Source organism: Diplotaxodon limnothrissa, linkage group LG19 (assembly GCF_057381915.1).
Source record: "Diplotaxodon limnothrissa isolate DT_005_m linkage group LG19, D_limnothrissa_male_GT1.1, whole genome shotgun sequence".
NCBI lineage: Eukaryota > Metazoa > Chordata > Actinopteri > Cichliformes > Cichlidae > Diplotaxodon > Diplotaxodon limnothrissa.
In genome coordinates, this window is record NC_140614.1 from 19,568,035 (window position 1) to 19,595,758 (window position 27,724).

The window sequence follows — 27,724 nt, forward strand, 5'->3', positions numbered from 1 at the left end:
ATGGATTTGGACTCTATGAAATATGCAGAATTGCGAAGTCTCGCTAAGGAGCTGGGACTCAAGGCGAACATGAAGGTAATGAAGCGGTACTTTTAAAAATTTGCTTCTAGCGGGGTTATGGTAGACTTACCTTGTATTCGCTAACGGTAGCTGGCTGTTCTCTAACGTCAACGTGTGTTGGGCAGACTACACTCAAATGCATTTTTTCCCGTTTTTTTTTCGGCAACATTAGGCCGACAAACTTCTGAAGGCCATAAAGCAGCATTATCAAGAAGAAAAGAACAAAGAGGCGAAGGAGCAGGTAACTTACTGCTGTTTTGTAATGTATTGGCTTTGTTGTCAGCATCTCATGTGCACAGCGCTAATGCGTTTATGACTGTTCCAGGGGCAAGATATTAATGATGAAGCTCAGGAGAAATCTGAGGTTGTCCTGGATTCAGCTTGCAAGGAAGAAGTTTCCAGCACTACTGGGTTTGTGAACACACGTCGAGGTAAAGGAAAGGGTAACAAGAGAAAAATCTCTGATACTGCGACACCGACTAAAAGCGATGCCAAGATGCCTCCAGTTGCTGCAAAGGTATTATACATTACACTGCATTCAACATAAATACATCTGAAGCACTCTATATCCCTGTGCATAGGGTTGCTTTGCAGCTGTTTAAGTTCTTTGCATTCTGGAGGTTTAAAACCTTTATGCTTATTTTTCTTTTTAAGGATGACACTGAAGCTGATGCACTTACTGCACCTTGCAATGCCAGGGGTGGTAAGAAGAGAAAGGTGTCCTCTACAAACGATAAAGAAAAAAATGAGCCTCCTAAAAAGATCCAGACTGCTGACCGTGAGGAGCAGCAGCTACAGCCTGCCATTAAGGATGAAGCACCAGTGACTGCTGAAACAGGTTAGCAATAGTTGATAAAAGCTGATACACACTTATGTTTTCTTCCTTGGACTTTACGATCATGTACTTTTGCACAAATTTTACCTTTAAAGGTCTGTGTCCAGAAAAGGCACCAAAAGGGGCAAAAGCTGGTAGAATTCCTCGTCTCCAGCAGAAGAGTAAGCCTTTGTTGAAGCCTGTTACCCCCAGTAAGTTTTGTTTGTTCCTCTTTCAATGATATGGTTCTTTTTGTGCTTGATTCAGCAAAAGCTTTTTTGGAGTCTCTGCTATGTACAGCAGAGCCTGTCCTACTTTATTTCAGAGAAATGTGTACATTTTCCTGTTTTCTATAGATGCACAACTATTTTGCTTGAGTAAATAAAACCTTAATCGATTAAAAAGAAAAAACTAACCCCCCCCCCCAAAAAAAAATGCATAAATAAATCTTTGAATATGTTATACATTTTATTTGTTTATCCAGATTTCAAAAAACTTCACGAGGCTCATTTCAACAAGATGGAGTCCATTGATTCCTATGTTCAGCGGAAGACGAAACAGATGGAGACGTACAGAAATTCAGTGAAGGAATTAAAGGTGCCAAATTATCTTGGCTTAGTTTTATTCAGGAAAAATTAAAGGTAACTTTTACTTGAACTTTGTCTTATTTTTATTTTTTTACCTGTAGAGTCTGTCAGACAAAACTAAACTGCTGCAAGTTGATGGCAAAGATCAAGTGGTAAGCACCACCATCTACTGGTCACCCACATTTGATGTATATATTGATTACTTCTGAAGCACACTAATGACACATGTATATAATCCCACAGAGGGCAAATCCAACTCGTGCTTCCATGTTCAGCCCTGCCCCAGTGAACAAGACACCAGGTGGCAAAAACCGCAGGCACACTGTGCTTTCAGCCACCAAAAAACCTCTTTCAAAGGAGGTCACCTCCTTCAGGCCGTCTGTTCTTTCTACTCGCAGGATCAATGTTCGGTGAGTCACCGTTTTATCCTCTGGCCTTTTGATACAACAAATCTAATGAATTTCTTCGGGATCTGTGTCTTTTAAATGGACAAAAGTACTGAGCCACAGTCTTTTAATTAGCAGTCGGACGTACCGCCCACGGTACATTGGATGGTTTAGGGGACTAATTGGTTACGTACAAAAACTTATCAAAAAAGAAGCTAAACATGTTATATATATTTGGAAAGCTGAGATTCTCGTGATTCGAACGATGTAAAGCATTTCAAGATAGAATCAACATAGCAGGTACAATTAGTGTTTATGTCAGGCTGCCAACATCGAAAAAAAACAATAACAATAAGGTCTGTACTCACATATAAAGCACCTGTTAGTCCACTGGTTCATAATATTCCAACAAAAACGGTGTAGTTAGACTGCCAAGAGTCCAGGCAATCCAAATCAGTCCAATATTTAGTCTCTGAGACATTTATATGTTGATAAACATCCACTGAATGTAATAGTATTGTTTCAAAGTAGCCGGCGAATAATCCTATTTTCGGTGCTTCCTGAAGCATTAGCAGCTCTTGACATGTAAATATTCCGGGTATTTTGATCTCAAAATGGCCGCTGACCTCTGCACTTTCGATTGACACCTCATTTGAACCAATGGGTGCTTCACACAGGTGTGAACAAGCAGCGATAGCCAAACACAGCTGGTGGTCAGCGGTCTGGCCAGCCCCCCTTTGATGGGCAGTAACTTCTTCCAATTGTGGCAGAGTGTCAAAATGATTGGCGTATCAGATAGCCAACTAGAAAGTGCATTTTCTGAAGAAACTGCAGTGTGAATGCTTGAATCTGAATGTATGCACTGAAATGAATTAATTACTGAATTTAAGTTAAAAATCTTGAATGAGATAAAAAAAAAACAACCCGAATTTAACCTGAAAACAAAAGTGCTGAACTGCTAAAAGCTGAAGGTTACACAGAAGAAGGAGTTGGAAAAAAACTGAAAATGTTTTAAATGTAAATTAGAAAACCCTAAGAAATGAGAAAAGAACATTTAGAGTCAGAAAACATCTGAATGAATATCAAAAGGTCATATTCTTTGAATCACTGAATGACTCAAATGTGATCCCTCCACTTTGATCCACACAGTTTAAAAAGTTTAAATGCCTGAGCTTTGAAAGACACGGTGTTGGAAAGAGAACAATAATGGCGACAATTTGAGGGTAAAATGATGGCTGTAACACTGTGGACACAGCAGCAGTTGAAAGAGAAGTGCTTAAGATGAATCTTGGCACAGTGGCAGGCAGAGCTCGTTAAGCAGGCAGGTGTGAGCCTGGTTGCTATAGTGACTGCACCCAATGGCTCCATACACACGTACACAGACATGCACCTCACTTTTGCTGCTTAAAATGAACAGAAAAGTCAGGCCCAAACAAATTCTTCCCAAATGAAAAGTACATGTCGTATTGACAAAATTCTTTCACCGTGAGCGACAGCCATGTCTAGTCTACCTAATTCTCAGTTTTCATGCCTGTGGAGTTTATTATATGGACGTGGTGACAGTGTAAAGACACCATGCTCTTCTGATTTTCAAACGAACCTTCTGAGCCATTTTAACATTAGAGTCTATGGAAGAGTTGGAGGGAGGAGGCTGTGCATTGGTGACATTTATGAAAGAACCATAACACCTAGTACAATAGTAAACACATTGGATGAAAGAGGACAGCGATGGCTACGTTTTGAGGGTAAAATCATACCTGTAGAGCAAACGCTGCGGACACAGCAGCAGTTTTAAAAAAGATTTTAAGATTAATTTTTTTGCTCCTCTCACTCTAGCAGTTGAGCTGTCTCACTCTAGCCCCAACATTCCGTCCCATACACACCCATTATAAACTCTGAAACGGGTGAAAAAACATCATGAAACTTAAACTGGAACTGAAGAAAAAGTATAATAGATATTGAAAAGATAAATACAAGTTGAATAGTTGAATGTCTTGTCTTCGTTTTAAAGTTTGAATGGTGGCTCTATGTCAATGTATGTGGAAGTAGTAAGAGTTTAAAAATGAGTAAATTGAATGAGAATTTGAAGGGTCTCCCCATTGAAATACATTATAAATTTTTGTTGAATAAAGTTGAATAAAATTAAAAATATAAATGTTAAAAATATGAAAAATAGAAGCAGTGTTGTTCAAAAGAATAGGAATCTAACGGTGTTTGAATGGTTTTTCTAAGTTGAACGGTTTTGAAGGAGTAGGAGTACAAAATACGTACGGAATAGATAAAATAGAATAATAAAGATTAGAAGAACAATACTGTGAATGCTTTTCAAGCATTCACACTAATAACTAGAAAGTGCATTTTCTGAAGAAACTGCAGTGTGAATGCTTGAATCTGAATGTATGCACTGAAATGAATTAATTGCTGAATTTTGAGTTAAAAATATTGAATGAGATTAAAAAAAAACCCAAAAAAACCCGAATTTAACCTGAAAACAAAGGTGCTGAACTGCTAAAAGCTGAAGGTTACACAGAAGGAGGAGTTGGAAAAAAACTGAAAATGTTTTAAATGTAAATTAGAAAACCCTAAGAAATGAGAAAAGAACATTCAGAGTCAGAAAACATCTGAATGAATATTAAAAGGTCATATTCTTTGAATCACTGAATGACTCAAATGTGATCCCTCCACTTTGATCCACACAGTTTAAAAAATTTAAAAGTCTGAGCTTTGAAAGACAGTGTTGGAAAGAGAACAACGATGGTGACATTTTGAGGGTAAAATGAAGGCTGTAACACTGTGGACACAGCAGCAGTTGAAAGAGAAGTGTTTAAGATGAATCTTGGTACAGTGGCAGGCAGAGCTCGTTAAGCAGGCAGGTGTGAGCCTGGTTGCTATAGTGACTGCACCCAATGGCTCCATACACACGACACAGACATGCACCTCACTTTTGCTGCTTAAAATGAACAGAAAAGTCAGGCCGAAACAAATCGCTCCCAAATGAAAAGTAAAAGTCGTATTGACAAAATTCTTTCACCGTGAGTGACAGCAATGTCTAGTCTACTGAATTCTCAGTTTTCATGCCTGTGGAGTTTATTATATGGACGTGGTGACAGTGGAAAGACACCATGCTCTTCTGATTTTCAAACCAACCTTCTGAGCCATTTTAACATTAGAGTCTATGGAAGAGTTGGAGGGAGGAGGCTGTGCATTGGTGACATTTATGAAAGAACCATAACACCTAGTACAATAGTAAACACATTGGATGAAAGAGGACAGCGATGGCTACGTTTTGAGGGTAAAATCATACCTGTAGAGCAAACGCTGCGGAAACAGCAGCAGTTTTAAAAAAGATTTTAAGATTAATTTTTTTGCTCCTCTCACTCTAGCAGTTGAGCTGTCTCACTCTAGCCCCAACATTCCGTCCCATACACACCCATTATAAATTTTGAAACGGGTGAAAAAACATCATGAAACTTAAACTGGAACTGAAGAAAAAGTATAATAGATATTGAAAAGATAAATACAAGTTGAATAGTTGAATGTCTTGTCTTCGTTTTAAAGTTTGAATGGTGGCTCTATGTCAATGTATGTGGAAGTAGTAAGAGTTTAAAAATGAGTAAGTTGAATGAGAATTTGAAGGGTCTCCCCATTGAAATACATGGGAAATTTTTGTTGAATAAAGTTGAATAAAATTAAAAATATAAATGTTAAAAATGAGAAAAATAGAAGCAGTCATGTCCAAAATAATAGGAATCTAACGATGTTTGAATGGTTTTTCTAAGTTGAACGGTTTTGAAGGAGTAGGCTTTCAAAAAACGTACGGAAGAATAAAATAGAACTAGAAAGTGCATTTTCTGAAGAAACTGCAGTGTGAATGCTTGAATCTGAATGTATGCACTGAAATGAATTAATTACTGAATTTAAGTTAAAAATCTTGAATGAGATAAAAAAAAAAAAAAAACCCGAATTTAACCTGAAAACAAAAGTGCTGAACTGCTAAAAGCTGAAGGTTACACAGAAGAAGAAGTTGGAAAAAAAGCTGAAAATGTTTTAATTGTAAATTAGAAAAACCTAAGAAATGAGAAAAGAACATTTAGAGTCAGAAAACATCTGAAAGAATATTAAAAGGTCATATTCTTTGAATCACTGAATGACTAAAATGTGATCCCTCCACTTGAACCCACACTGTTTAAAAAGTTTACATCTCTGAGTTTTGAAAGACAAGATGTTGGAAAAAGAACAACGATGGCGACGTTTTGAGGGTAAAATGATGGCTTTAACACTGTGGACACAGCAGCAGTTGAAAGAGAAGTGTTTAAGATGAATCTTGGCAGAGTGAGAGAGAGCTCGTTAAGCAGGCAGGTGTGAGCCTGGTTGCTATAGTGACTGCACCCAATGGCTCCATACACACGACACAGACATGCACCTCACTTTTGCTGCTTAAAATGAACAGAAAAGTCAGGCCGAAACAAATCGTTCCCAAATGAAAAGTAAAAGTCGTATTGACAAAATTCTTTCACTGTGAGCGACAGCAATGTCTAGTCTACCAAATTCTCAGTTTTCATGTCTGTGGAGTTTATTATATGGACGTGGTGACAGTGGAAAGACACCATGCTCTTCTGATTTTCAAACGAACCTTCTGAGCCATTTTAACATTAGAGTCTATGGAAGAGTTGGAGGGAGGAGGCTGTGCATTGGTGACATTTATGAAAGAACCATAACACCTAGGACAATAGTAAACACATTGGATGAAAGAGGACAGCCATGGCTACGTTTTGAGGGTAAAATCATACCTGTAGAGCAAACGCTGCAGACACAGCAGCAGTTTTAAAAAAGATTTTAAGATTAATTTTTTTGCTCCTCTCACTCTAGCAGTTGAGCTGCCTCACTCTAGCCCCAACATTCCGTCCCATACACACCCATTATAAACTCTGAAACGGCTGAAAAAACATCATGAAACTTAAACTGGAACTGAAGAAAAAGTATAATAGATATTGAAAAGATAAATACAAGTTGAATAGTTGAATGTCTTGTCTTCATTTTAAAGTTTGAATGGTGGCTCTATGTGAACGTATGTTGAAGTAGTAAGAGTTTAAAAATGAGTAAGTTGAATGAGAATTTGAAGGGTCTCCCCATTGAAATACATGGGAAATTTTTGTTGAATAAAGTTGAATAAAATAAAAAATATAAATGTTAAAAATGAGAAAAATACAAGCAATCATGTCCAAAAGAATAGGAATCTAATGGTGTTTGAATGGTTTTTCTAAGTTGAACGGTTTTGAAGGAGTAGGCTTTCAAAAAACGTACGGAATAGATAATAATAAAATAGAACTAGAAAGTGCATTTTCTGAAGAAACTGCAGTGTGAATGCTTGAATCTGAATGTATGCACTGAAATGAATTAATTGCTGAATGTTAAGTTAAAAATTCTGAATGAGCTGGAAAATACAAAATTTTTAAAGTGAAAACAAAAGTGCAGAACTTTTGAAAGCTGATGTTCACACAGAAGAAGTTGGAAAAAAGCTAAACATGTTTAAAATGTAAATAATAAAAAAATGAGTAATGACAAAAGAAAATTTAGAGTCAGAAAATCTCTGAATGAATATTAAAAGTTCAAATTCTTCTAACTGAAATGAACTTAAAAGATGAACAAAAATTCTGGAGAAAATGCAAACTTTAATATACAGCATAATGTTTTTCAGACATATACACATGTGTATATCATGTTTAATAGTATTACATACATCAATTTGTTTTGTATGTCATAGAAAATAAAAAAAAAATCTTAAGTCATATTTTACAGCTTCTTTCTGAAAAGGACTAGTAGAATAAATAAAAATAACTAAATTAAATAACTAAATAAAAAATAATAAGCAAGATATGAAATACATGAAAATTCAACTTTTAAAACCACAATCCTGAACCTTTAAATTGTGTTGGTTTCTTAGAACATGGCTGAACAGCTGTTTCTATCGTCCTACTTAATCTGTCTACACATCTTTTTATTACTCATTCTTCTTTATGTTTTAATGTAAACAGAGTCCACACAGTGGTAAAAGAGAACTGTATAGAGATTTTTGAGTAAACTCAAATGAAAGCCTAAGGTGGTGACACAGTTTAACACGTGCAAATAATCAAATAAACACATTAGTCCTTTTTGTGAACATGGATAAATAAGTATCAATACAGCATTGTTCAGCCATGCCACTAAATGCTTTTTTACACATTGTTTTAACCTGGGCTCAGACACAAAGTCCCAAAATTAGTTAGTCCCTGACTTTGAGTTGTGGTTATGACTAATTATTATACACAAGGCTTTATCTATCTAAACTCTAAGTACACAAATATGAAAAAAAAAAACTATACTTACCAGCTGATACCCCACACTACACACTAGGTGTGCCATGTGACCTGAAACTTTGGTACAAAATCATCATAATCATTCTGTTAACACTGTTTTTTAACACTGTTTGTGTTGCTGTTCAGCAGTTTAAAATGTTTTAGATTGGATTACATGGAATGAATTTGAATTTTCTTGGGGGGTTTTGTGTGTGTTTTGTTCTTAGCAGATTTTTTCTTCCATAACGTTGAATTCCAGTTACCACATTTCTGGTCATATGACATCCCGAGTGCCCACTTAAAAAAATCCCCACAGTTAATTCAACATTAAAACAAAATAAAAATATGTTAAATAAATAAAGGTTTGCTCTGTGATGAAATACTAAATAAGCATACATTGTACAGAGCACTAACAATGACAACAATCCTTTAGCCTGTTGATCAGAGAGAGGCAGTCATTATGTCCATTTAAAACCTGTAATCACAGAGCACAATGTTTCTGTGAAACTATGAAGTCCCATATGATCCTCATCATGTCCAGTGACTTCAGAGTGGATCCTCCCTGTCATCCGGCCAGTGTTTGATGTGTGGCAAGCAGCACAGAAGCAGGATAGCTGAGGACTTTAAAAGAAGAGCAGAAAATAGCAACATATGTAGTTGTAAATGTAAATATCAGTGATACTTGTCTTGTCAAAGGGAATAAAATAATGAAAATGTTAACTTACACACTCATTTAGGGAGGATCTTGACACTGCACAGAGGAGGCACAGTCAGTCTGACAATGATGGTGATCTCCAGGGATGTTTTCCTGCAGCAACATTCTTGCCAACTGGCCGTATGATCCAGAGTAGTTGGTTTGTAATAAACAGAAAGGTGTATATGTTAGGTAGTGTGCACTCAGAGCTGGTCCTAAGAAACAAACACATCCTGTAATAAACTGAATACCTGTAGTAGTGCTGCTGCAAATATGAAGCCCTTCTATCATGAGTGGTTTCAAAGAAGGTGTTTTGGAGGCTCAGTCACAGAAACTGTGCAGTCTGTTCAGTCCTGAGTGTCTCGGCTCTGAAGGGGATGGATCACAGAGGGAAACACCTGAGTACAGACATTACAATACACTCTAACACTCCTAAGGTCAAGTGAAAACACAATTTAAACACTTCACAAAGAATGAATACATGTTTTCATGGAAATAATGTCATTAACCCTTTTTGTTGTTAGTAAATCTCACCGACTGCTTGTGGGACAAGCTAGAAGGAAGACTTATCACAGAATCTCTCCTGTGCTCCAGATGTGAAGTCTCACGCTCTGATCGTATGGCGATGAAGATGGTGATGATGAAGTTTCTCTGATCTGTGGCATTACAGTTTCTGGCTGCTATGTGCTTCACATTGTTGGATTTTACATGTGAAGATTGGAGAAGACACAGGAGGACTGTGTCTTGCTTAAAAAAAAAAAAAGAAAAAAAAAAGGAAACCTAACAGGAAAGGAACCCCCCCCCCCTCAACTCCCACCGTACCCTCCCTCCCCCCCCCCCTCCCACTCAACTCCCCAACCTCACACCATCAAATGTCTATACAAATGTAGGGTATCAGCTGGTAACAGAAAGCAAGTGTAACATATGCACTACATATGTAACACTGCTGAAACATTTCTGGCCAGAAATGTGCAGTTATCAACCCAGACCCACCCTGATGATTGCACTGGCCAGAAACATGATAAAAGCTCATAAAAATTTATGTTTCATAGAAAAATTTGTCCAAAAATATAATTGTGTACTTTTGAAAAAGTTTAAAGTTTATAACAAACCAAAATAATAATATTTTTGTAAATAGTATTTCAAAATAGAGGCACACATAAAGTGGCTTAACTGTCATTATTGCTGTAATTAGGTTTGTTTGTTTGTTTGTTTGTTTTTTTTAAAAGCAACCTTTAGTCATTATTGTTCTCTCAGAAACAATGAAGAAGCTGTTGAACATTTATGTTTTGTGTGGGCAATCCTCTGGTCCACCCTCCCTCCCTCCCAGCCACAGTGAGACTGGGGCAGCCTGGCAGGATGTTGAAGCCTGGCTGCAGAGAGGATATGCCTACACTATTCATTTTAAACTGCTATATTTGATTTTTCTGACATTTATAGGTTACTGTTAGTGAATTTTAGATTTTCTGTAATAAATAAAATTGTCATCAAACATTATACTGCAATGCAGGGCGTCAACTTTTAAATATCGCTCTACTTTCTTAAGTCATTCAAAAATATAGATATTACTTACTGTATTCAAAGATCTAGATCATGAATCATCACAGGACAATACACAGTATACTGGGTTATGGTAACTATGGTATGTCTTCATGACTCCAGAATGGAGACATCGATCTGACTGAGAAATGAAAATTAGGTCAAGCAGTGTGTTCTTCTCTGTGGTAGGGGCAGTGATGACCTGTGCGTATCCCCTAGACTCAAACAGCTCCAGGATTGGTTTGTTTGCACTGGATAAAACATTCTCATTAAAATCACCACAAACTATGATGGGATGACAGTCCATGATCTCCAATGAGTCTAATAGGCTTACCAGGTTTTTCAGGAATGGCCTCAGAGTGTAGTCTGGAGGTCTGTATACAACTGCAATCAGAGCACTGACTGGTGCTTCAACCTTTAAAGCCAGAAATTCAAGGTCAGTTACATTATGGATGTACTGTTTTTCATGCACTTGAATGTCACTTTTCACATAAACAGCAACTCCACCACCACTTCTGTTTGCCATCTGGGGAAAGTTTGTGTAGGACAGGTGTCTGTTGCGTTTGAACAAATTGTAATTTTCCAAGTGGAGACTCTCTGCGACAAAAGAGCCCCGCAGGTGTGTTTCTGTTAGGCACAAAACATCTGCTAGACACAATTCATGGTGACTTTTGATGTCATTAATGTGAGCTGGCAGTCCCTCTGTATTATGATGAACAATGGTGAAAACCTCTGACCTGCTCAGTGTTTGCCTCACGTGTAGAAGAGGCATCATGTCATCAAGGTTGGCTTGTCTCATGTTCTCAAGCGCTGCAGTGATTTCTGGGTTGGTGAATATTTTTTTCTCTTCCATATCAAGAAGATACAGTCCACTGAGAGACGTCACTCTACTGACAGCTACGTAGGCCATGCCGGGCTCAAAAATGCTCTTAAGAGAGACAACAGCTGATGTAGTTGTCATACCCTGTACCTTATGTATTGTACATGCAAAGGCCAGCTTCACTGGGAACTGTCTTCGTACCACTCCTTTCTGCTTCAGATTCTCCTCTGCTCTCTCAATGTACACCATGTCGTCTGCTGGTGTGCGGTTATTCTTTCCAGATGTCTCATTATCCATTTTAAGTCCAAGCTTGATGATGTGTTGGTCGTTTTCAGAGTGAACTACTCTAAGTAGTATTCCAAAAGCTCCATTAACCAAACCATTTTGTATGTCAATGTTTCTGGTGAGCATGACACGAGCTCCTTCTGCAACTTTCAGTGTGTCTGGTAACTCGTTTTTACCTCCTTTCAATGGTCTGTCTTGAAGTGCCATTCTGCCAGTTCTAGGATCTTTTCTATAATCATCTGCATGGATGTCAATGATATGAGTGTGGAGCAGAGCCAGTGTTGCAGAGTTGTGTGCATCCACTTCTTTATTAGTTGCAAAAATGTGCAACGCATCAGTTGGACAAAGGGCTGGTTCAGTTATGGCCTGTGACAACAAATTTCTATCTGCTTCGCAAAGCTCATCCAACTTTCCTTTCACACGAATTCTGTTCAGCATCTCTGCAAAGACAACATCATCTTTCTGACGCATAATCTCAGTCAGAGTGATCATCTGAAAATGCTCCCGCCATAGGTCGATCTCAGACGGGTCGTGCACACAGAGAGGTTTAGACTGTCGCACTGGGGGTAGCTGATAGAAGTCTCCGACAGCAATGACTGACATGCCTCCAAAGGGTCTCCGAGTCCCTTTGATCTGTTTGAGTCTTGCATCTACATATGCAAACAGATGTCTTGACACCATAGACACTTCGTCAATGACGATTATTTCAGCATTCAAAAGTTCTGATCTGACTTCATCCAGCTGATTGCCAAGTCCCTGAATGGGAGGTTTTAAGCTTCTAGGCAGCTTGAGAAGAGAATGCAGTGTTGTTCCAGATATGTTAAAAGCTGCAGTCCCAGTGAAAGCAGTTAACAGGACAGTGGGTTTTGATATGTCAACGTCGTCTGCATATCTGGGCACTTTGCTCAGTATCTTAGATGCTTCTGAGTAGATGCATTTGATAAGATGTGATTTTCCTGTTCCAGCACCACCATTAATATAAAAGAAAAACTGCTCTGGATTTAGAGCACAGACTCTTTTAATGCACCAGTCTCTAACTGCATAAAATATGCAGGCTTGCTTCTTGTTCAGATTCTGAAACATCTGACGTAACAATGTGGGATCAATAGCAGGGGGTTCCCTGATGGCTCTGACTTCTGTTGAAGCATCAGCCTGACGGCTGTAGTCTGGCACATCTTCCTGTTCATTTTCATTGTCTCGCTCTCTTTCTTGTTCAACAAGTGGCAACCTTACGAGATCTGATTCAGGTGCCAGATTACACCATTCGTCAGTCACACCTCTGTTCTGCTCATATTCCTCAACAGCGCTCTCGATCTCCTCACTGTTTTTCTCATATTTTTCTCTGTTTCTTTTGACAATGTGTTGCACGTACTCAAGACGGTCAGTACCTGGCAGCTGTACACAGCCAGCACCATAGAAAGCCTGATAGGTTGGCAACGATGGTGTTTTCAGTTCGTGGTCTGAACGATGAGGAAGGTACAGTTTAAGCAGTCTTCCGTAATATTGCTCTGGATGTTTTTCTTGTGAGCAGCGGTGAAATCTGATGATAGCAGGCTTATTGTTTTTGCGCCTTTGCACAAACCCCATCTCATTGAGAAGGGGCAAAACATCTTTACCTTTTTTCTGTTGGCCATAGACAATCCTGCAAGTAGCAGCAAAGTCTGCCATGCACATCTCCTCATACTCTGGTGTTTCAGGTCTGGCTTTGTATTTGTCATTCAAAGATGTCATCCAAACATTGGAAGACTCAGGTGTTGTGTTGTCCAGAACTGACAGGGGACGACTCATTTTCACAGGATTATCATCAGTTGGTATGAATATTACAGCACGTGAACATTGCTTCATGTGAAGACCACATGCACGAGCAACACACTCCTGTGCACTGATCTCTCGCTTCTTTGAATATGCCTGCATGACGGCTCTCATTTCATCGCACTCATTTACACTGTCCTTATTGGAGTTTTCAATGACAGTTTTCAGGTACTCAGATAGCCCGCCCTCTTTTTTTGATATATATTTCATTAAATAATTTGCAGCGCCGAAAGCATCTAAAACAAAGCTTATGTCGATATTACTGTTCCAGGCTTCAAGCAGATGTGGATTATAGCCATTTATCCAAGAGTCTTTTGGATCACGCTTTAGTATGATCGTACTCCTCATGTTCATTTTATTCAGGTATCTCTCATATTCTGCATGTGTCAACTTGCATCTTTCCAAGAGCTGCTCTAAACTCATGGAAGCAGTTTCAGGTTCATTCAGCAGCTGGTTCAGTGGTCTGAGCTTGTTCTTTGCCGTTTCTACTTCCAGTGCATCATCCTCACTGGGTCTTGTGATCATTGTCTCATTGCAGGGTGGTTTGGGAAAACCAAAACGGCACCCGGAGCTTAAACTCCTAAAGCACGTCTTTGTGTGGTTCTTACTGTGTTTTTGCACTTCTGTTACTTTTTTGTACAGTTCGGGTTGTTTATGTGGATCAGGCAGCTGAGCTGTGATGTATTTGTTTATAAAATCAACAACAGTTTGCTCATCATCCTCCTCAAACACAGGAGCACCTTCTACCCACAGGAGACAGTGTATGTGTGGGCTTCCTCTGTGCTGAAACTCAACTCTGTAAAAGTAGTCAATGACTTTGCCAAGTGGCTCTGCGGGAGATAAGAGTAAATCTCTGAATAATGCTTCAACTCTCTTGTCAAACATGCGCATTGTTGTGACAGGATTGCTTCTCAGGATGTCACACTTTGCTGACCAGTCGAGTCCTTCAAAATTCACTTGTTCACCTTGCTGCCTTGTTATTGCCTCAATCACTTCAGGCCAGCGCATTTCAGCAGCTGAAAATGTGCAAAAGAACGTGGGAGTTCCCAACTGTCTGATCATGGCAAAAAGATCTCTTGTTGTTTTCTCCCAATAGGCTGGGGTTCCTCTCAGAGGCTGCATGAATCTCACTGCATCTTTATTTCGCACCAGTTTCTCCACCTCATGTTTATCTTGTAACATGCCTGAGGTTATTTTTCTACCATCTCTGGTCAGAGGCTTTGCCTTCCTTAACTGTACTGTCATGCTGGATGTAGCCAAGTGTATTTCAGTCACAAACTGTGCAAAGAACAAATAGTTTGTGTCTTTGGCAAAACGATCATCAATGCAGAAAAGTCTTGATTTGAAATACCCACTGGGGGATACTTTGATCAGCCTTCTTTCATCAAGTGTGTTTTGACCTGTAGGAAACTGCACAGGGAAGGCCATGGCCTCCAGTTTAGGTGTTTTGAAAAAACTTATTGGATTGTTTCTCTCTGCAGGAGCAACAGAGTAGATTCCTTCACTGAAACATAATATCTCCTCAGCCACATCAGGGGGCTGCAAACAGGACTCGAGTGCAAAACCACCATTAGTCAGTCCATCTGCTTGCTCTGAATCATCTCTCATCTGTTCATGCGATTGTTCACCATCACAGGGTAACATGTCAATGTCCTGTTCATTTATATTTTGTGCTTCACTCAGTGCATTTTTCTCACAGCTGTCAATTTCCATTAAATCAGCCTCATCATAATCTTCCTCATTCATGTTTTCATCATCATCATCCTCATCATCTTCATCAGGAAGAGTTGGATCACACAGCTCAGCATCATCTCTGATGCTCACATCCTTATACTGTGGATGAATCTGCTTGAGTTTATGCAGTGCTTGCACAAGTTTAGACCAGCTTACAGTCTGAAACAGCTGATGACCTTTGTAAGACAAGCGTCTCTTCAGTTTCACTCTGATCACCTGAGAATTAATTCTCAATCGAGGTAGTGTTTCAACAGTTTCCTGTACCTCTGATGGGACACAGACCACATTTCCTCTAATTGCTCTTTGTCTGCCTTTGGGAAGAGGAATGATCTTGGCAAATGGTATGCACTTGGCTATGAGATGTCTCTCCAGTATGTTGAGATCAGACAGTTCAGCTGGAATATCAGCAAGATCCAACTTATTGGCAACAGCAAGTGCTGGCATGGATCCATTTTTAAGATGATCGTGGCAGGTGTGACATATCCACTCTCTCTTTCTCTCATCAGGCACTTTGCACTGCTCATTTCTGCAGTTTTCATCACAAACATGAACAAACTTTCCTGTCAAACATGTTGCAACTACATGTGGGTTTTTGACATAATTTGACCTTCTGCAGGGTCGCACTTGGTTTGGAAATGAAGCCTTGAAGCATACAGTACATGGGTATGATGGTCCAGCTTTGATTTGTGATTTGAACACAGATATGGCCTCGTTGATCACACTGTTGTCACTCTCTTGGGTTTGTCTGTTCACCCATCTGTATTTCCTTTTTATTTTCATTGCACATCTCATGTTGTGCATAATCCTGAATGCAAGATTACTTTGATACCTGTCTCGCATTAGTTGTTTCATTAGTTGTCTGTGTCTTACTCTGAATGCATTGTCACGTGCATAACGCTGAGTCACTCGAGATCTCTGTCTCTCTCTGAATTCAGGGTTTTCTTGATACCTTTTAGTTATATAGTTTTTTTGTTTTTGTCTAAATTCAGCATTGTCACAGTAGCGTCTTTTAATATATTGTTGTTGTTTCTTTCTGAATTCATCGTTCTCACAGTAGCGTCTTTTAATATATTGTTGTTGTTTCTTTCTGAATTCATCGTTCTCACAGTAGCGTCTTTTAATATATTGTTGTTGTTTCTTTCTAACTGTAGCATTCTCAGAAAAACGTTTTTTAACATATTGTTTTTGTTTCTTTCTGAATTCATCATTTTCACAGTAACGTCTTCTAATATATCTCTGTTGTTTCTGTCTCAATTCATCATTCTCACAATAACGTCTTTTCATATACTGTTGTTTTTTCTGTCTGACTTCAGGATTGTTTTTATATGCCTCGCTTGTGCAAGACTTTTTCTTTTCTTTGTACTCTTTGTTTGAAGCATACTTTTGTCGTTCTTTCCTTTTTTGGTTTTCTTTTCTCTGATTTCTGGGTTTCTCTGATGCCATTAATCTTCTTTTCATTTTGTGCCTTTGTTGTTTATTAACTTTTTTCAGTTTTTGTAAAACTATATCAGAAAGATCACAGGAAGCAACATTTGTTATTGCAGCATTTGATTGACATAAAAAAGCATCCCTTGATGGAAGGAAACTTAATTCACTGCATAGTTCTTCAGTTGGTATATTAGGAGGTTCATTCTGATCTTCATATGATGTGAACTGAGTCACGTGAACTTCTTTTTGTTTCACCGGTGGCGTACAAATGGACATTTGACAAAAGATGTTCTCAGTCAGATCAGTCGTTGTGTTTCTCCTTGGAGTAGAGGAGTTTGCTTCATCAACAGTTGTATCAGAGTGAGTAGATGCCACAGCAGTGGCAGCTGTTGGTCTGCAGACTGTGTCTGTGATAGTATCACTCAGGTTGACTGTGCTCATACTGTAGAACTGCACAGGCTTCAGTTCATAGTTACAAGAGGGTGATATCTCCATCATTTCATAAGAATCTTGGATCCTCTTAATCATGTCACTGAGGAGTGTGAATTTCAGCATCACTGCTGTACCACGATTACGTGACTGTAGTAATAGAGGAAGACCACTGGGTGTTCTGGAGTGTGGATCAAAGAAACCATATTTGCCTGATGTGGATCTGAACACTGCGATACACAATCCACTCATAATCAATAAGGCATACTGCACATCTGACAACAGGCAGCTCAGTCCTGCTTCTAAGCTGAGAAAGGTATCTACTGCCTCCTCTGGAGGTTCTTCAAATGTCCCATACCGGGAAGGCTGTGTCATGTCGACATCATACATAGACCAGCGAGCATCAACTTTGTCTGGCAGCTCATCGGTTGCCAAATGAATATTTTTAGGAAATCTTTTCTTGGCCTCTTTGTACATCACATCACCTTTATCCAAGACCAGATTAAGGTCAGCTGTAGTCATGTTTTCATTCTCATGAAGGAATGCAAGAAATGTGAGTGAGTTGCATGTGCACTGCTTGTTTCTGGAGTCTCCATATTTAGGATGTGCCTGGCTGTGAGATGCACAGACAAGTGTAATAGAGGGCTGGTTTTCAAGGTTCACTCTTTCTGCATGAGATGGTCCTGCCACATCACTGTGACAGCCTCTTTTCAAAAAGTCAGCATAACCCACCTGTGGGGCACTTGACACCTCATGTTGTTCATTAACTTTATGCTGCAGTCCACTCTTTACAGCATCAGCATAAGATACCTGTTGTACATGTGCAGGAACATGTTGACCTGCCTGTTTGACACTGTCAGAATTGGTCTTTGTAGACACACTGTCTTCTGCAGAGCTCTGAGGAAAATCAAACTCAGCTTGTTCACATGTTGGTATTTTGTGAAACTCATGAAACTTCTTCCAGCGTTGTTTTGCAGCTTGTGACTTTTTCTGCTTCCTTGGCATTTTCACACACCTGCAAGTGTTTCTTAGTCTTTAGAAAATATGTTCACAAGATAAGAGTGGCACACACCAGGAGATGTTGTCTTTGTTTTTATATTTCAGTTTTTATTTGTCTTAAACAGTTGTCTTTCGTTTGACAGTTTGTTCTTCAGTTGAGAGAATATTATGCACTCTCTTTATTGGCTTGGCATTTTTCAGCAGCAAGCCAAGAGTGAAAAACAGGTAGAGAGAAAATTTAGAAGAGAGAACAGGCAGAGCAGGAGAGACACGGCTGGGAAATCACAATCAAACCGTGAATTAGTTTTCTTTGTTTGTTCAGTTTGTTCTCAGGTAGAGGCAATATATGCACTCTTTATTGCTTTAATGGCTTGGCGTTTTTCAGCAGCAAGCCAAGAGTGAAAAACAGGTAGAGAGAAAATTTAGCAGTGAGAACAGACAGAGCAGGAGAGACACGGCTTTAAATCAAACCGCAGATTTTTCTTTGTTTGTTCAGTTTGTTCATAGGTTGAGGCAAAATATGCACTCTTTATTGCTTTGTTGGCTTGGCGTTTTTCAGCAGCAAGCCAAGAGTGAAAAACAGGTAGAGAGAAAATTTAGCAGAGAGAACAGACAGAGCAGGAGAGACACGGCTTTAAATCAAACCGCAAAAGGATTGTTGGTTTGGCAAAATTTCTCACAAACCACAGAGTGAAATACAGATGGAAAGAAGGCAGAGACAATAGGTGGAGCAGGACAGAGGATAGAGGGGTTGGGGGGTTGGGATGTGAGAGAGAAGACTGGAGATCTGGTCCTTGTTCTTCTTCTTCTACACACTCTGAACAAAAAACAAGAAAAAAAAATAATTTTATTAAAATTATATCACATGGTAATTGTATGAACTAAATGTGACTACTGCAAAAGGACAAAACAAATATTCAAGCTAAACTGTTGTCGGCTGCCATGTGCAAAAAGTTGCATAATTGGGCACTTTTTAAAAGAATAAATATTTAATTAAATTCAGCAATAATATTTTTAAATACAAATATGATTGAGTGAATCATTAATTAATCACATGTAGTATGACTACAAAAATGTACGAAAAAAATATTTTAGCCCAATTGTTAAGCTGCACTTATGTGTATTTATTATAAAATTGTGTTTAAAAGGTCTAGCACAAAGTTTGAACCCATCACTTTACAGCTTATATTAGTCATATAATTTTTTTATTTTGGTCTACTTCTCTTACAGTATGTGCACACCTACCAGGCAAAGCACAGTGTCAGTCAGGTTCCTGAAAGAAACGAGAAATAATACGTTAGTTGTCTGTACAGTGTTATCAGACTAACAGAAATACAAAGCCCACACGACATGATACACTGAACTTCTAGTCAGCAGGGTAATTATAGAGTAATATAGCACACCAACTGATACAGCAGTCATTTTACAATTCAAACTAGTTAACTGAAGTATTGCCACTTATGTAAGGCTACTGTTAGACTGTTACTAGCCTTAGCATTGCTGCTAGCGCTAGCATTCCGGCTAGCATTAGCACTTCAGTTAGTGTTAGCATTGCAGCTAGCGTTAGCATTGCAGCTAGCGTTAGCATTGCAGCTAGCGTTAGCAATGCTGCTAGCGCTAGCAATGCTGCTAGCGCTAGCACTCTTACTGTTAAAACTGAGCCACAATGGCAATAATAAAGCTAATTTCTTACTTTTGTCTCACTGACCGGCAAGAAATATCACAGGAATATTATTTTTGTCAGTTAACAACTGCTAAGGCTAGTGTTAGCACTATAGCTAGCGTTAGCATTGTTGCTAGCATTAGCATTGAAGCTAGCGTTAGCACTGCTGCTAACAGCAAAACGTAATAAACGTATATAAATGATAGCGAAGGTTATTCTTTTTTCTTTCTTTCTTCTTTGAATTGTTTTTAACTCTGTTGGACTTGATATGTGAGTTTAAATGTCAAACATGTATTTTTTCCATCATAAAAATAAAACACTGCAGTACTGAGTGTACTGTACTTACCACAGCAGAGAGCAAAGCGGAATGACGACAGTTGGTCCAGTGATAGGTTAAAAACAGATGAGGCGTTCAGGTGGTGCTTGGAAATTTGACCATCAGTTTGAACAGCAATAATGAGCATATACATGTCTGTGTGTTGGTCTCTGTGTGTGACAGACATAGAGAGATAGAGGGAAAAAATACACTATACTAGTGTAAAAATTGGTCCTTTTTGCCCAAGTATAAGCGAATGAGTGACATACAGAAAAACAGGGCAACTGGCATTAAATGAGCAAATAAAAAGTATTAAATCTTGAACTGTTTTGTGGGTTTTATTTTAAGACTACTTTGAGTGTATTCGTGGGGAGATAAACTATACAGACTATAAACAGAGACATTAAATGAGATTAGGTTAGTTAAACGTTAGTTAAAAGGTGGGGAAATTAACTACAGACCGATAGATGCTGAGAGCTTTAATTATCCAGTCAGAAAGGATGATTTTGAAGTCATCAACTGACTCCAACTGCCCAGATCTGAAAAACCTTTGTGCCAATCACAATGCTCTACTTAGTTGGCATATACTAACTAGTGACAAACTATTAATCTGTGGCAAAACCCTGTCAAATCTGTCTTATTGTACTTTTGAAAAAGTTAATCTTACTACAATCTAACATTTTTAGGTTTAACCTTGGCAGAGTGAGAGAGAGCTCTTAAGCAGGCAGGTGTGAGCCTGGTTGCTATAGTGACAATGGCTCCATACACACGACACAGACATGCACCTCACTTTTGCTGCTTAAAATGAACAGAAAAGTCAGGCCGAAACAAATCGCTCCCAAATGAAAAGTAAAAGTCGTATTGACAAAATTCTTTCACCGTGAGTGACAGCAATGTCTAGTCTACTGAATTCTCAGTTTTCATGCCTGTGGAGTTTATTATATGGACGTGGTGACAGTGGAAAGACACCATGCTCTTCTGATTTTCAAACCAACCTTCTGAGCCATTTTAACATTAGAGTCTATGGAAGAGTTGGAGGGAGGAGGCTGTGCATTGGTGACATTTACGAAAGAACCATAACACCTAGGACAATAGTAAACACATTGGATGAAAGAGGACAGCGATGGCTACGTTTTGAGGGTAAAATCATACCTGTAGAGCAAACGCTGCGGACACAGCAGCAGTTTTAAAAAAGATTTTAAGATTAATTTTTTTGCTCCTCTCACTCTAGCAGTTGAGCTGCCTCACTCTAGCCCCAACATTCCGTCCCATACACACCCATTATAAACTCTGAAACGGGTGAAAAAACATCATGAAACTTAAACTGGAACTGAAGAAAAAGTATAATAGATATTGAAAAGATAAATACAAGTTGAATAGTTGAATGTCTTGTCTTCGTTTTAAAGTTTGAATGGTGGCTCTATGTGAACGTATGTTGAAGTAGTAAGAGTTTAAAAATGAGTAAGTTGAATGAGAATTTGAAGGGTCTCCCCATTGAAATACATGGGAAATTTTTGTTGAATAAAGTTGAATAAAATTAAAAATATAAATGTTAAAGATGAGAAAAATAGAAGCAATGTTGTCCAAAATAATAGGAATCTAACGATGTTTGAATGGTTTTTCTAAGTTGAACGGTTTTGAAGGAGTAGGCTTTCAAAAAACGTACGGAAAAATAAAATATAACTAGAAAGTGCATTTTCTGAAGAAACTGCAGTGTGAATGCTTGAATCTGAATGTATTCACTGAAATGAATTAATTGCTGAATTTTGAGTTAAAAATATTGAATGAGATTAAAAAAAAACAAAACAAAAAAAAGAATTTAACCTGAAAACAAAGGTGCTGAACTGCTAAAAGCTGAAGGTTACACAGAAGAAGGAGTTGGAAAAAAACTGAAAATGTTTTAAATGTAAATTAGAAAACCCTAAGAAATGAGAAAAGAACATTTAGAGTCAGAAAACATCTGAATGAATATTAAAAGGTCATATTCTTTGAATCACTGAATGACTAAAATGTGATCCCTCCACTTGGATCCACACAGTTTAAAAAGTTTACATCTCTGAGCTTTGAAAGACAAGATGTTGGAAAGAGAACAACGATGGCGACGTTTTGAGGGTAAAATGATGGCTGTAACACTGTGGACACAGCAGCAGTTGAAAGAGAAGTGTTTAAGATGAATCTTGGCAGAGTGAGAGAGAGAGCTCGTTAAGCAGGCAGGTGTGAGCCTGGTTGCTATAGTGACTGCACCCAATGGCTCCATACACACGACACAGACATGCACCTCACTTTTGCTGCTTAAAATGAACAGAAAAGTCAGGCCCAAACAAATCGCTCCCAAATGAAAAGTACATGTCGTATTGACAAAATTCTTTCACCGTGAGCGACAGCCATGTCTAGTCTACCAAATTCTCAGTTTTCATGCCTGTGGAGTTTATTATATGGACGTGGTGACAGTGTAAAGACACCATGCTCTTCTGATTTTCAAACGAACCTTCTGAGCCATTTTAACATTAGAGTCTATGGAAGAGTTGGAGGGAGGAGGCTGTGCATTGGTGACATTTATGAAAGAACCATAACACCTAGTACAACAGTAAACACATTGGATGAAAGAGGACAGCGATGGCTACGTTTTGAGGGTAAAATCATACCTGTAGAGCAAACGCTGAGGACACAGCAGCAGTTTTAAAAAAGATTTTAAGATTAATTTTTTTGCTCCTCTCACTCTAGCAGTTGAGCTGCCTCACTCTAGCCCCAACATTCCGTCCCATACACACCCATTATAAACTCTGAAACGGGTGAAAAAACATCATGAAACTTAAACTGGAACTGAAGAAAAAGTATAATAGATATTGAAAAGATAAATACAAGTTGAATAGTTGAATGTCTTGTCTTCGTTTTAAAGTTTGAATGGTGGCTCTATGTGAACGTATGTTGAAGTAGTAAGAGTTTAAAAATGAGTAAGTTGAATGAGAATTTGAAGGGTCTCCCCATTGAAATACATGGGAAATTTTTGTTGAATAAAGTTGAATAAAATTAAAAATATAAATGTTAAAAATGAGAAAAATACAAGCAATCATGTCCAAAATAATAGGAATCTAACGATGTTTGAATGGTTTTTCTAAGTTGAACGGTTTTGAAGGAGTAGGCTTTCAAAAAACGTACGGAATAGATAATAATAAAATAGAATAATAAAGATTAGAAGAACAATACTGTGAATGCTTTTCAAGCATTCACACTAATAATAAAGATTAGAAGAACAATACTGTGAATGCTTTTCAAGCATTCACACTAATAAAGATTAGAAGAACAATACTGTGAATGCTTTTCAAGCATTCACACTAATAATAAAGATTAGAAGAACAATACTGTGAATGCTTTTCAAGCATTCACACTAATAATAAAGATTAGAAGAACAATACTGTGAATGCTTTTCAAGCATTCACACTAATAATAAAGATTAGAAGAACAATACTGTGAATGCTTTTCAAGCATTCACACTAATGATCTTTAAAGAAGATTGATATGCAGCTTAAGGGGGAGGACACTTGTTTTTCCCCTTTTATTTGCATGCGCAAAAGGTTTTTGTCACTCGTGCGCTTTTGCGTAAACTTTCATAGCGACGACAGCGTCTGTGTTCATACAGCATTTTGAGAGAACTTGCGACCAAAGGAGCTTTGTAAGTACAAAATGGCAAAGAGGAAAACTTACTTCTCACTGGAAGAAGTCCTCGAACAATGCACTCGGCGTGACAGTGATCAGTCGGAGGAAGATATTTCCGAAGAAGACAGTGATGTTTCCTTTGTTGACTCGGTAGCAGAGGATATTTTTTTGGATGGAGGAGACGCTACTCTCGACATGTAAGTGTTTATTATATCATACAATGATATTACTGTTTGTATGTGTGCCTTTGTGTGTGTGTGCGCCTTTGTGTGTGTGCGCGCCTGCTCCTCTGTGTGTTTGATGCGTTTTTACTAACTCCTGCTGTGTTTATATTGTTTGTGTGTGTGCATCTTTGTGTTTTGATTGTGTTCTTACTAACTCACGTCGTGTGTCTTTATATAATGTGTGTGTGTGTATGTGTATATATATATATATATATATATATATATATATATATATATATAGTGTGTGTTTTGAGGTGTTCCTGCTAACTTATATCGTTGTTGTTTTTTTGTATATCACAGACAATCATCAGAATCAGATGAACTATGGGAGCCAGCCAGTAAAAAGACAAGTACAGAGGAACACGATGACAGCATTTCGTCAGAAGAGGAGCCACATCCTTCCACTTTCCAAAGAGTTTCTGGAAGCAGAAGGCCAAGAGGGAGGGGAAGAGGAAGAGGGAGAACTGGCAGCAGTCAAGCTGAGATGCCAGCCAGTACATCTGAAGAGAGATGGAATGATACAGATGCTCCAGACATAATACCACCACAGCCCACCTTCAGGCCCATCAAATCACCAGGACCTCAGATCATACCTACAGCTTCATACACACTTTTACAGCTTTTTCAACTTTATTTCACAAACTCCATGTTGCTGACAATAATTAAAAACACAAATGACTTTGGATCAACATGCCACAAGCCCTCTAACCCATGGATTGACTTGACTTTACAGGACATGTATGCTTTTATGGCCATGGTGATTTATATGGGTCTGGTCAAACTCCCTGCAATCACTGATTACTGGCGAGGTAGTAAACTGTACAGCCTTCCATTCCCTAAAAAAATAATGTCTGGTAAGAAGTTTCAAAGGATCTGCCGCTCCCTTCAACTAAGCAGTTTGGAGGACAATGCTGCTAATGAGCAGAGAAGAGGTACGGCAGATTTTGACCGTCTCTGCAAAATAAAACCATTATACACGGAGATGAGGGAGGTCTGTAAAATAAACTATAACCCTGGCCAAGAAATTTCCATTGACGAGCGAATGGTTGCCTCCAAAGCACGTATTGGAATAAAGCAATACATGAAAAATAAGCCTGTTCGCTGGGGATACAAACTTTTTGTTTTGGCAGATTCGAGCAACGGATATACATGGGACTTTTTCGTGTATGAAGGGAAGCTGCAGGGAAACAGTGGCAAGGGACTAAGTTATGAATCCGTGATGGAGCTTATCGATACACGGTTGCTTGGCACAGGATACAAACTTTTTGTAGATAATTTTTATAGTAGTCCCTCCCTTTTCTGTGACCTCCTTCAGAAGAGGATCTGGGCATGTGGAACAATACGAACAAATACAATTGGATTTCCAAAAACCAAAAAAAATTGCCTGGACTCTAAATCTCCCCGTGGCAGCATAAGATGGATCCGAAAGGACTCCCTTCTCTTCGTTCAGTGGCGAGACACAAGGGATGTGTTCCTGTGCTCAACCCTCCACACAGCCCATGCTGGGGACACTGTTCAAAGGAGAGTTAGAGATGCAGATGGACACTGGGTGCTGAAAGACATCTCTGTTCCACCAGCAGTGAAGGAGTATAATCGGTATGTATTTTATATTCAACAATCTATATAACTATTATGTTATTTATTTTGTTTTTTGGAAATCCAATTTTGTTTGTTCTTGTTATTCAATTCTGTTTGTTCTTGTTTTTTCTGTCAATGCAGGTGCATGGGTGGGGTGGACCACTCCGATGCCTTGATAAACTACTATAAAGTCATCCACAAGACTCAGAGGTGGTATAAGACATTTTTTTATCATTTTCTGGACATTGCTATTGTGAATGCCTTCCTGCTTCACAAGAGCATCACAAAGGGTAAAGGAGAGGTACCCATGCACCAAAAGGCTTTTCGGGAGACACTTATTGAGGAGCTGGCAGCGGCAGCTGGCAGCCTTGCTCCATCGCCCGCACCATCACCCTCTCCAAACAGAGCACATCACAAGCCTGTGCATATCAGTGGACACAGCACCACAGGTCGTCTGAGGTGCAGACACTGCCAGGCAAAGACACCAGTAAAGTGCTCCTCCTGTGATGTGCCTTTGTGCTTTTTGCCAAGTCGAGATTGTTATAAAGACTGGCATGATGCCAATGATCTCTAAAAAATATAATTGTAAAAATACATTTGTGTGAAAAACTATATATATATTTATACACCCACAGATGCATATACATAATGTGTATATATAGTGAGTTTTAATGCCATAATACTTTTTTTTCCCTTTACATTTGTTTCGAAATTGAAAAAAAAACACTGTATAATGTTTATGCTCCTGTAATTTTGTAAAGTATTGACAATAAATCTGGATGTAAGAATAGCTCTGAGTGTAACCTTTAATTAGAGACCAAAATTAGGACTGTACATAAAAGCATTCAAGAATTACAGCCTTTTATGTGTTGATTGTTACAAAGGGCCATTTGGAGTCTCCAAGTGGCCTTTTTTGGGTAGCGCCTATACATAGACCTAAATAAACTTGCATAGAACACTCATTTTCTAAGATATTGTTATCAAATTTGAATTGTGGCTTGGTAAGGCTTCATGCTTTGATCCTGTTGTGTTTTCCAGCTAATACCTCACAAGGTAGGCATCTGCATGCATTCCTTACAAAAAAAAACTTGGGCGGATTTTTTTTTCTCTCTTTTTTAGTGTGTTCAAAGTTCTATTACTCAATAGCAGTATGACATAAAGTGATTCTGACACCTCAGGAACAAACTACAGATTGTCTCCTTTCAAAAGAGACCAAAACCATGCATATACTCCAAATGGTTCAAGAGCAGCATGCAATTTATTTTGGATATGCCTTTTTCACAAATTTTAGGCAAAATTTGTAGGACTGCTAAGGGGTTAATCTTCTCATTAGTTATCAATCACTTTCGCACAGGTGTATAAAACTTATGACTTAGCGATGCAGTCTCTGTTTGCAAACACTTGTTAAATAATGGTTCATTCTAAAGGATAAACCTGAATTCAAGAGTGGATATTCCAAAATAAACTAAGTGGTATTGCAAAGTGGAAACATTCAAATTTAAGTTTTGTATTAAATCTAATGCTTTAATGAGAACTGTCTACATACAGGTTCTCAGAAGCTACTCATGACAATGAATATAAAAGGTCACTGGTGAAGACACCTGCACGCATGTCACCCTGCGTGGCTTCCAGCACCCCGCAGAAACCGACTGCCAATGGATTAAAGCCCAGCAGTGTCAAAACTGCATCGTTCTCTGCAACAAAAACTCCAGGTACTTTGGCCTTTCAACCCTTGGAATGATATATTTGAAGTATGTTTCTAAAAAGTAGATGATTATGTTTTGGTTTTTTTTTTGGTTTTTTTTCCCCCCCCTCTGAAAGGACCATTTGTTTTCACTGGCAACACAAGCACTTCAACAACGCCTGGCACAAACAAGAAACCCAGCTTTGATCTGAAGGCGAGTCTGTCACGTCCCCTCACCTACAAGCCTCATAAAGGTATAAAAATGTTCTCATTTTCCCTGTTCGTGTGAAACACCATTTGATTGGACAAGATGTAGCATTGAGTTATTTATTTTATACATAGGTAAACTGAAGCCATTTGAAGATGTCAAAGAAAACACGGCCATGAACAAGTCTGTCTCAAATCCGCACCAGGAAGCTTACAAACAGCACAAAGTCCAGTCAAGGTAGGTTTTTAATTGATGCTGAAAATTCTCCCATTGCAGTTGGCTCATGCCACATCTCTGAATATCTTTATTCTTATTTTAGGCAGGGCAGGAGAGCAAAGCAGATACAAGATCGGAAGCAGAAGAAAGAAAGTATGCTTGGGGCAAGAAGAGGCCTTGTCATGGCATAAAATATTGTGCCTGCTTGGGGCCGTTTGTAAACCCTGTTGAAGTGTAAATATTTCATTGTCTGCAG

The 27,724-nt window shown here is 38.6% G+C and overlaps 1 protein-coding gene across 2 annotated transcripts; it reads left to right on the forward strand.

Moving 5' to 3' along the window:
- On the forward strand, window positions 1–27,683 carry nusap1 (nucleolar and spindle associated protein 1). 2 transcript variants are annotated; one of them, XM_085342385.1, is made up of 12 exons: window positions 1–75; window positions 233–301; window positions 386–577; window positions 715–898; window positions 991–1,086; window positions 1,359–1,471; window positions 1,563–1,613; window positions 1,705–1,871; window positions 26,909–27,072; window positions 27,182–27,298; window positions 27,387–27,489; window positions 27,572–27,683. In XM_085342385.1, the coding sequence occupies exons 1-12, from the start codon at window positions 1–3 to the stop codon at window positions 27,657–27,659; spliced, it is 1,419 nt and encodes a 472-aa protein (XP_085198511.1). In that variant the 3' UTR covers window positions 27,660–27,683. The 2 variants fall into 2 exon arrangements, with proteins under 2 accessions (XP_085198511.1, XP_085198512.1); XM_085342386.1 differs by having other exon boundaries at window positions 1,003–1,086.
- Window positions 27,684–27,724: the final 41 nt, after the last annotated feature.

What these genes read in the sequence shown, in the direction of transcription:
- nusap1 (XM_085342385.1), top strand. Translation starts at nt 1, where the DNA reads ATGGATTTGGACTCTATGAAATATGCAGAATTGCGAAGTCTCGCTAAG. An exon ending in ATTCAGTGAAGGAATTAAAG is followed by an intron (nt 1,472 to 1,562) that starts GTGCCAAATTAT and finishes TTTTACCTGTAG; the next exon opens with AGTCTGTCAGACAAAACTAA. An exon ending in CAGCACAAAGTCCAGTCAAG is followed by an intron (nt 27,490 to 27,571) that starts GTAGGTTTTTAA and finishes TTCTTATTTTAG; the next exon opens with GCAGGGCAGGAGAGCAAAGC.